This window comes from Chaetura pelagica, unplaced genomic scaffold, assembly GCF_000747805.2.
Source record: "Chaetura pelagica isolate M959 unplaced genomic scaffold, ChaPel_1.0 scaffold189, whole genome shotgun sequence".
Classification (NCBI taxonomy): Eukaryota; Metazoa; Chordata; class Aves; order Apodiformes; family Apodidae; genus Chaetura; species Chaetura pelagica.
This window is the reverse complement of record NW_009970716.1, coordinates 120339-131237: the sequence shown is the minus strand read 5'-3', so window position 1 is coordinate 131237 and position 10899 is coordinate 120339. Positions and strand designations below refer to the sequence as shown.

Sequence of the window (10899 nt, the reverse complement as noted above, 5' to 3'; positions counted from 1 at the left end):
AATAGCTTTAACAGTTAGCTTGTGCCCCAGTTTAATCCTAACTGCTGAAATACCTCTTTCTAGGCCTTAGATTTTGTCCTTTCATATTGCCGTGAAAGTGTATAGCATTCATCCACCAACTAGTTTGTCGTCTGTAACTGAGACCAAAACTAAGCTTGGTATTTTTATTTTTTTCAAATTCTTTCTTCTGTGTGCATGTGTGTGTACACGTGCTGTCACAAAATGTTACCTGCTGGCACTGCTGTTGCAGGAACCGCAGTGAACCCGTAACTGTGAATACTTCCTGTCTTAGTTATTTGGATATTACATAAATAAGGTGTGCTAAACTCCTGTGACTCATGACCTGGTGAAAATACTGTTATGCCACCTAACATGAATTCATCTGGTTGATTTTTAGGTCTTTTCCTGGTGTTGATGTAAAATGGCATCTGACAAATAAACAGTATTTGTGTTGGTTTCAGCAACTGACTTAAGATTTTTCTGTGGTTCTTATTTCAGAAATTCTATAGATGTCATCTGAATATGCAGCAGATCAGCTGGTAACCTTTATCATTTAGTAGCAGTGAACTTGTATGTAGAATCTTGTAATCTTTTATTTCTAATCGGAAAATCAGTATTTTAAACTTGGTTGTAAAAAAAATGTTTCAGATGGGGTGTGTGGGTGTAAAACAGTATTTTAATACAAAAGGTTTTGACAGAGTCAATTGAAGCAGGAATTTTTTAGAATTTTACAAAAAGCATCATCATTACCTGCTCTTCTCAACACAGGCTTTTTGGCCCATGAGGTCCTCATCGAAAAGCTGTTTTGGATGGGCTGGATGAGTAGACAGTGAGCTAGACTGAAAACTGGCTGAATGGCAGGGCCCGGAAGGGTGCTGGTCAGCAGTGCGAAGTCTAGTTGGAGGTCAGTGGCTAGCAGTGTACCCCAGGGTTAATGCTCGGTCTGGTCCTGTTCAGCATCTTCATTAATGACCTGGATGATGGGGCAGAAAGTAGCCTTTGCAAGTTTGCTGATAATGCCAAACTTGGAGGACTGACTCTCATGCCAGGGGGTCTTTCTGCCATCCAGAGGGATCTCAACAGGCTGGAGAAATGGGCAGACAGGAATCTCATGAGCTTCAACCAGGACAAGTGCAGAATCCTGCACCTGGGGAGGAACAACCCCGTGCACCAGTATATGATGGGGTAAGGAAACAGCTGGAAAGCATCTTGGCAGAAAATAGACTGGGGTTTCTCATGAGCACTGTATTGAAACTGAGCCAGCAATATGCGCTTGTCACAAAGAAAGCTAATGGTGTCCTGGGCTGTTAGATGAAGTATTGCCAGTAGGTCAGGGAAGGTGATCCTTCCCCTTCTCTCAACACTGGTGAGCCCAAACCTGCAGTGTCCTCTTCTGGGCTTCCCAGTAGCAGAAGCGCCCTGACATATTTGAGAGAGTCCAGCACAGGGCCACAAAGATGATGAAGGGTCTGGAGTTTCCCTCCTGTGAGAAACTGAAATACTTTGTATGTACAGCAAGCAACTTGATAGTGATCAAAGTATCGTATGTTTGTGTTGGAAAATGAGAGCTTTGTTTCCCTCCGATTACTGTATGTGAACTTCGCAGTTTATTCTTTAGACTTCAGTGTTTTTCCTTATACTGATACACTGTATGGGGGTTACTGTGTCCTGTCAACCCTGGAGCTTGGCACACTGTCACCCTGGAAGAAGGGTGTGACCAGGCTATTGCCAACATCCTCTTGGCTGCCTCCTCGTGCTCCATTATAAATTCATCCAGTGTCTTTTTCATTGAGCCTATTTTGTGACTTGGTCTATTTTCCCACTTTCAGCTATGACAGTAACACAAGTCTGAACATGAGTTTTGCTGCCTGAAGTTCCTGATGAATAAAGAAATTTCAGCATCCCTAGAGCAGCTGCAGTAATGTGGTTCTGCAACTAGCTTCTGTGTGGTGGAAAAAAAAGTGTTGTCTGCATAATGCAGTTATATCCCTATACATGCAGCTGGTTTTGTACTAGTATAGATAACCTAGAAAATTTTAAATTACCAAACCAGCTAAACTTTTAAAGTGTTGGTGTGAACAAGATGTGTGGATTAGTATTAGCTAAAATGTAAAGAAAAGTGAGTGGATAAAATCTTGGAGTCAGCGAGCGGGGGACTGTGTAGACTTTGGGGGACTTTAGATTGTATTGAGAGGGGCATGGAGAAATAGAGTGGATAGAGAGGAGCAGAATATGCAGAGTACTATTTGGAAGCCACAGGAAATAGAAAATGTTTGTATTAACTTTATGAGCAATTGTTAATTAAGTGAGGAACTAATATGAAAGAGAAGCAGCTGATTGTTTGGGTTTGCTCAATAGCAAAGGAAAGGTGCAATATTAGGCAGAAATCTTAAGGTAACTTGGAGACAACATCAAAATTACACTAACAGTACAATGAAATACTTCACATATTAAAAATCCCTTGAGGAAGGAGCAAATTTATTTTCCCTAATGAGAACAGCAGATAATCTTTTTCTGTAACTTGACAGCATAAAGGGAGCCTTAGAAAACTCGCAGCTTCTCACAAGCAGTGGAGTGTCTGCATCACCACTGCAGCATTCCTACAGTCAGAAAAAATATGAGAAAATTTTCCAATGTATATTGGAACTGCTGAACTGTAGCAGAAGCAAATGACAAAACATTGCTCTGTATGAGACACCCGTAGAACCAAATACATTTTTTTCCCCATAGTCCATGACATGGGCTTGCTTGTGTAGTTAAGATTTCTTGTTAGCTGGTACAGCCAAATGTGACACGCCTAGTAGAGCTCTGTCAACACAGTATTTGAAGATTCATTCATACAATAAAGAGCAAGGCTGCAGTTTTTGTGTTCCATTTATAAGGTTGTTTAAGCCACAGGTAACTTCTGTGTATAATGAGCTTTACAGGAAGCTAGTTATAAGTGCTAAGAAAAGTAGTGGTGAGGGAGTACTGTTTTGTTTTCTGCTCCTAGTGGCTATGTAGCTGTTTTTGTGAGGAATCACACTAGAATTACCTGGTTCTTCTAGACAGCTGCTAAAAAAGCAGTTGTTTTTTGTGTCGCAGAATGCTGAGAACAGCAGCCTTAAATTCAATGGAAGCCAAGGCATTACATGAGAATTGACACTGTGGGGATTAGGAGAGAATAGCAGTAGAACAGGGTGTAACATTTACAGACATTTATATAATCAAGGAATGAGTTATATTGGGGAATGTACTGTGTTTTAGAGTTACTGTATTTTTAACATTTCTGGGAATGCTGCGATTTTTGCAGATTCAAGTGTTTTGTCAGTTAGTTCTTACCGACTCGGAACACGTGAACAATTCTGGACAGTTTAATATGTCACACTTTTTCCTATGTTTGAAAAACAACAAAGTCAGACTCTTAAACTTTTGAATAGTATGATTACAAATTATCAGTTTCTTCAGAAGCTTATTTCATTCTTAGTTCCTCAGTGGACTCCTACTGAAGGAATGAAGCCAGTACCTGCTCTTAGGAATCTTCTTAGTTAACCAGTTTAGATATCACTGAGTACTGAAGCAAAAAGAACAGAAATTGTCCAAGAACTAATTGGAAATCAAAAAGATCTGTATGAATGACAACAAATTCATTGCTTGTCATTGAATTACAGATGTTATTGAGTGCAGTTATTTGCAAATACTATGGTGACCTAAATCAAATCCATGCAACACCAACCTGAAACTACCAAATAATCTATTCTCAGTTATGTTATAAGTTTTTATAAAACCAGCCAGAAACATCCAGCTCTCCCCTGCCTCCAGCTAACCAATAGGAGTTTGAATTGTGAGGCTAGGTGTGTAAAACAATTATTTAAAAGAAACTTAAGGTGTTTAAGAAAATACTTTTCAAAAGGTCAAATAATATCAGTACTGGTTTCCTTCAACCGCTTTTCCTTGCCTCTTAAGTTTTTTGCAGTACTCTCTATTTAAGTTCCAGGTACATAAAGCTAGCAAAAATTATGAGATTCTGTCAGCATCTTTTTGTTCTTTTCTGGCTTACTTGTTAAAGATAGCTTCAGAGATGTACTGTGCCATTGGACTTGCTTCTCATCTGGTGGAACTGAAATGTCTTCCTTCTCTTTCGAGTTTTTAGTGACTTAATTGTCTTCGTAACAAGAGTTTTCCCAGAGTTGCTGGGCAGCCTCCTGCATTTTCTGGAAACCTGTGCCTGTTTCCCCCCCCATGATGACATTCTCCTTCAAGGACTACATCAGCAATACTGTGTATGTGAACAAGGCCTTGGGCCACATTCAGAGAAAATTTTATTTTCTGTCAGTTGTTTCATTCCCAGCCCAGTGTTAAATCCTAACAATTTGTTACATTTTGGCTTAGAAGAAGTTACTGTACATCAAGCTATTGATATTCTAACACAGCAGTTTTGAGCTGTTCTTGATTTTCCCCTCAGTAAAATTAAGAAGTGGATATAGGACCCTTTTTTATAGGGAATTATAGCTTAGTAGAGAGAGAATGGTTTCATTACTCTGTCTTTCCAAGTTAAAAAGTATTTTTTAAAATGTAATTGAATGGTGCTTGGACTTTACCTATCTTTGTAAAACTGGGAATTCAGAGTCTACATGTTTGGTTCAGGAAGTAGAAGACTGTACTAATTCACTGTATAGAGTGAGTCCCACAGGAAAACACAATAATAGTACTAATGTAATGATAATTTCAGTGTTACATTTATTTTAGACAAAGAAACAAAACGGTGCACATCAGAGACAAATTCTAAGGGAAATTAGTATCTTGGTGCTAAAGTAAATATAACTCAGTAAAAGCTTTATTGGCTGTTACAACTACGGAATAGTTTACTCATTCGAATATCCCAGAGTTGTTTTTAACAAAATCTATTCTTGGTGTTTGTTTGTTTGGTTTTTTGTTGGTGTTTTTGGTTTTTTGTTGTTTTGTTTTGTTTTTATACAAGTACCCTTCTAAACAGAAGTCCATGGCTTCTGGCCTGAAATACCTTTTGGAATGACTGTGTTTTTATATTTGATAGATCCAGGCTTTATACATCTCATTGTGAAGTCTAGTTCCATAACTTGGGTTTCTGAAGCTACAGGCAGTGTCCTGGGGTGAGGGGCAGCAAAAGCAACCAATAGTATTTAATAGTTATTAAAAGCTACGCAATAATTTTCTGCAGTTACTATATGATATAAACACCGTGGGAGCCTAATATTATACTTTTGTGTCTCAACTACTGAAGTCTGTTTTCCTGCTTTGTAAAACATGAGCAAATCCATCAAATGCTCTTTTCTTCTTAACAAAAAACTGTCCCTGTCCTACATTGGTCTGACCCTTTTGACTGAGTTTTTCACTTGAATTTTGGAGGCTGGCTGCTGTGGTGGAATGGTTCTCTAGTCCAGTCCAAGTAGTGTCATCTTCCATCTTTCTGGAATTGGTGCTTTTGGAAATTTTATTTCCTGTAGTCTTTTCTAAGAATGAACTGTATGGTGTGTTCTCATGGAAGCCTTGTGGCACTGAGAAGGAATATGCATCTTTGTCACTCTGATCCAGCTGTAAATGATCTGTGTTGGAAACTGATTGTGTTTTCTCAGAAGAGTGAAGATGCAACAAATCTGCCATGAGATTGCAAGACTGTGTTTCTTCAGGCAGACTAGAGTTGCTGGTGTCCTCTAATTCCATGTATCCATCACAGTTTTTCTCATTAAAACCTCTTGGCATTTTATCTGCACAAGTCTTAATTGCATTCACCTGCTTCCCCTCTGGTAGCAAGTCATCTTTCTCTGAAGTAGCTCTAAAATGTTTTTCAGCTGTCTGTTCAGGCAGTGACTGAAGAGATGATTCATCACTGGAACGCAGTAGCAATGTTTTCTTCACAATTTCATTCAAAGCAGTATCAATGGGAGCAAAAATAAAATCATTGTCCTCAGATGTACTTGTATTTCTTCTTAATGTAATGTCTCCTTCACTATTGTTCTTTTCAGAGTTCCTTTCCATGTGGTCATCTGTAATTCTCTCTGGTCTGTTTCCTTCTTGTTCAGTGGGACTGAAGTTGAGGGGATGCTGAGGTTCAGTGTGGTTCCACTGATAAAGCTGCAATTTAGCCTCTTCAAGAGTGTTCTCTCTATCTGTATCATATGTGGGAGAATCTTTTAATGAAAGTAGCATGTTACTGAAGTCTGTACTTTGATTGTGGAGGGAGCTAGAAATAGAGTTTTGTCCTGTTGACTCTTCTTTAGTCAAATAACCAAGTGTATGAGGAACTTCTTGACTTGAAGAACTATCTGTGTCTGAATCTGATGTACTTATGTGATCACTACATTTATCAATGTAAGGTGATACTATTTCAGGCATGCTGGTATCTGACCCATAATTAATAGTGTTTTTCTTGTCTTCATTTTTTCCAATATGCTGAAGCTCAGTAGCAATGTTTGGAGACTCTGGTGGTGTTGAGAACTTCTCAGTTCCACTGTTTGTATCGACTTCCTCTGGTGGTGACTGACAGACTGGCAGGCTGTCACTAACATCAGGTTCTTCCAGTTCAAAGTCTGCTAAAGAACTACAGTCACTCAATGTGAATGGAGTCCCTTCATCTGAAGAACTATCGTCAAATATATCTGCTGAAGTATCTCTTTCATTTGTATGTTCAGTTTTACAGTCATACTCTGTAAGAGAAGAGTTTTCTATTGTTTGGTAGACACTTAAATTCTCAATATTTGTGTTTCTCTTGCAGCTACTGGGTAAAATAACATCTCTCACATCACTGGTTATATTTATGTTGCCATTTAAACCAGGTTGTTCATCACAGCTTTGCCTTCCAAGCATAAGTTTTGTAGTGCTCATGGGTTTGTTATATGAAATTACACCTTTTCTTTCAGAAGAATCTGGTGCAGCCTTTATGATTTCAGACTGCAGCAGACCAGAGTTGTTCCTGACCTTGCTATTCCTAGAATCTTCTGCAACTGTACGTGTTGGTATTGTGGAAAATGGAAAGCCAGTTTCTCCCATGAAGGATAAATCTGAATATGAAGAGACAGTTCGATTTGTGCAATAGTCAGCATTCAGTCTCTTGGCTATGGGAGGGAATCTGCTCTTCTCTGAGTCTTCGTTATTTGTAAATTTTGAACCTTTCTGTAATGCAATGTCATTACTTGATAATTTTCTTGGCATTACTTCGTTGCTGTTCTTATTATCTACCCTTACAGAAAGTAGTCCATTATCAGTAAAGTTTACATCTTCATCACTGCTGATACTAGTTTTGATATCTGAAAATGCTGGGGTTTTCTCCACATTGATCTCATTATTGCTTTGTTTCTGGTATTCTTCAGTATTTGATGCAGGTACACAGTTACCAATAACATTTTCATACAAAGTAGAAGTTTCTGTAGGCAAAACATATGTGTTTCTTGTAGAATTCCCATCAGAAATGAACAAATCATGCTGCATATGTGTTGGTTTGCTTGCAGAGCACTCTCTGCTCGAGGTTTCGTATGAAAAAGCTTGATTAGAGTAAATATGTTCTGAACCTGAATTTTTCTTCCTGCACATGAGTCTCCACAGGCTCTCAAGGTAGGGTCTAGCAAAAGCACCCAGACAAAAAGCACAAGCAAACGTAATGAGCACCGCGAGGCAGACAGCCAGTGCAAAGTCTTGCTCTGTTCTTCCTTGTCTAAGAACAGCATTAGTGTCCCGGGCTTTTCGAACCAAAATTGTCGAAACCTTTTCTTTCACCTCTATATTGTAGATGAGATATTTCTTTTTTGTTGTATTAAAAATACACATGTATAATCCTTCAGCAGTTTTCTTGGCATTGTGTATCACTAAATTATTCATTTTATCCAGTGTCATATGATGAAGACTGTTACCTTTTGAAATTTTGCCCCTAGGTGTCCACCAAGAGACTTGATTACCTGAAATAAAATACAAGTTAAATCTATCTTAAAAGTGTAGGATACTTGGTTTGCAGGGTTAAGTTATTACTTTAAGGACATATTCTCACCTATCTTGAGTAATTTTACCTGTAAGAGACATTTTTATTCATCCATACTCATTTTACATGGCACCATGGTGTAGGCTATGGCTGGTTGTTGGCTTCTGGAATGTTTCAAGGTTGTATGTACACCTGTGCCTTTGGGTCTGCTTGCATTTCCCGCTGAGTTTCGCCGCAATCTAATGCGTTGATTTGAACTCCATCAGAGTTGCTGTGACTTTCCTTGTTCATAAAGTAGATGGTATTTCTGATAAACCCTACGTATTTTCATTTGGGGATATAGCATTCCAAGCGGAAAGCCTTACCACCCGAAAGTGCTATTAGTCCATTGAACTGTTTTGCCATATGGCACATGACAAATCCACCTGCTCTAAGCTTGGTCTTAGTTTTCCTTCTGCATGGGAAGTCTTAGCTCTGTGAAGTTTGTCACTTGTACTGCAGGTGCTCTTTATTAATTGTAAATGCGGAATTAATTTCCTAAGTGAACCGTGTGCTACTAGCTGTACTTTTTATAAGTAATACTAATCCTTTCCCTTGCAAATAAACATTACTTTTCTTTTGCTGTAACTTGAACACTAGAGACACTGTTACATCCTTCTCAGTTTTCTACATACCCAAAAAGTGCCACCTCACTATTTAGTCCTTTGTTTACGTACCAAAATTAGCTGATAAATTTGCAATATACTACTATTTGAAGTTGATTTCTGTAAAATCTGGTTCACTTACTAGTTTAATGTAAGGAAGGAGATTAAGACATTTTTGGAGAAACATGACTTTCAAATATATTACTTATACTACTAGTACACTACTTTCTAATGGAATAATTTGCATGTGAAATTGTTGTTCAACTATTTTAAAACCAGATTTCTGTGATCATTCTGCATGCATTTGAATTTTAGCAATGTATGGATAGAGTCCCTGCTTCACATACCTCTTGTGTTGTCCAAGTCACACTCTAGCACTGACGTCTTCTCTGCTGGGATTACAGCAGTCCTGAGCAAAACTCTGTTGCTGCAGTTTAAATTAAAACTTGAAAGATACAGGAGAGGTTTCTGTGAATTGTTGGCAGATTGATTGTATGAAATGCTCCATGTTTGCCTCGTGGAGTCAAAAAGAAAATGAAGTAAATGTTTGAAAGTATTTAGTCTGCAGTTAAATATCCAGGCATTATTTGACAAGCCCACTTCAAGTTGAAAGAAGTTCAGGCTGATAAATATCTGTGGTAAAGGGGTTGTTAGAGCATTTCCATGGAGATTCACAACCTATTTGGAAAAAATTCAGACATAATTTGATAAGCCTTGCTACAGAATCCTAATTGCAGTATCAACATGTATTTTGGTATTCAAGCACTTGTGCAGTTATGGGAAGAATACATCTGGTTAGGATTTCAATAATACTGTTCTAAGCTTTTTAATTTAAATGAAAAGTTCAAATTGTGGTATATTTAGAATTTTCCCATTGTAGGCTACCTCTGTGTGAATGGAAAGCCCCAGGGCTCTCGCCATAGAAGGGATGGGGGTAGAAAAGGATATATGTGTGTTTAAGCCAGTTTTGGATTGATTTTTGCCACAGATAAATGCCAAATTTGTAGTTGGATTTTGAATGTTTAGCAGTGTCTGTTTTCTATATATATGAAAAACATATAAAAAGAATTATTATTTTCACCATTTGCTTTAGTTTTTATAAATGTATACTAATACAATAATCAAAGACCAATATAATCATGGTCACGTATAGCTGATAATATCTTTAATGGTGATTAACACAAAACATGGAAACAGTTGTAATGTTGCTTTACAACCTGTAATTTGTTGAGATCCCTGAAGGCTTCTGGATGAATTTCAGTTATCTTGTTGTTTTGCAAGTTGATATCCTTCAGCTGTGAACAGTTCTGAAAATCATTCAGATCAATCTGTCGTATACCATTGGATGAGAAATGGACAGTGTGTAAGGACTGCAGCAGGCCTAGTCCTAGGAAGAACAAAATTAGATTTCATGTTCTTGTTTTCCCAATTCCTCCAAGTGGCTTTTTAATATTATTTGCAACAGAATTCCTTCCATCCCAGTCTAATGCAACAAGTGGCTGCAGGCTTTGTGTTAGCATGCCTTTCCTATTCAGTGGTTGTCCCATTCTAAAATTTGCATAGCATCAAAAGCAGGTACGTTAGTACATTCACAATCAATGCATGTTTTAAAAATTCACATCTCCATGAAAGCAGTAACATTTCTTTTTGCTATCAAAATTATTCCAACTGTGGTCTCTGTACTTTGAGCACACTTCTCTGGAGAACTGGAAGTAGAAAAGGAAGAGTGTGAAAAGGGTGGAATTTGCTCAGCTGATAAAATCCACATATGTTAATTGTAAATAAAAGATGTGAGACACAAAAGGCGATATAGTATCTCCTATTTGTTGCCATCTGTAAGTTCATGGGAGTTTTTCATATGTGGAATTATTTGAATCATATTCATAGGATGTAAATCTGTCTGAAAACAAAGATGTAGTTGCTTCTGCCTGTCTGCCTGTGAACTATCAAGCATGACAGTGTAATTTTTCAGCATATCCTAGCTACAACAGCATGTGACTGGCATAAGTAGCCCTTTTCAATGCTGAAGATACCTTATTTTTCATAGAATCTCTGAAGGCAGCCTGCAAAGCTCTGGACTGCAAGTTTCAGTGGGAAGGCAAGCACTTGAACACTCAGAATCACCAGAGTTTGTCACACCTGAATGTCACTAAAATAGTTTTTGATCATACAGCATTGCTGAGAAGCTACTAGTTCCCACACAAAAAAATAAATATATATATTGCCCTTGGTGTCACTGGTTTACTGGAAATCCCTTATTTCGGTCTGCCGAGTAATTGATCTTTTGGTTTCTTGTGAAAAGTAGAGAGAATTGGTCATTCCTGC

At 38.0% G+C, this 10899-nt stretch overlaps 1 protein-coding gene across 1 annotated transcript in view; it reads right to left on the bottom strand.

Moving 5' to 3' along the window:
* Positions 1 to 5229: 5229 nt before the first annotated feature.
* The window catches only part of LRRC66 (leucine rich repeat containing 66), a 7624-nt gene continuing 1954 nt past the window's right edge, over positions 5230 to 10899 (bottom strand). The window contains exons 2-4 of the mRNA XM_010006133.1: positions 9792 to 9961; positions 8922 to 9252; positions 5230 to 7910 (exon numbers count right to left, since the gene is read on the bottom strand). Of these exons, the coding sequence (XP_010004435.1) occupies positions 5230 to 7910; positions 8922 to 9252; positions 9792 to 9961 (3182 nt within the window). The remainder of the gene's footprint in view (positions 7911 to 8921; positions 9253 to 9791; positions 9962 to 10899) is intronic.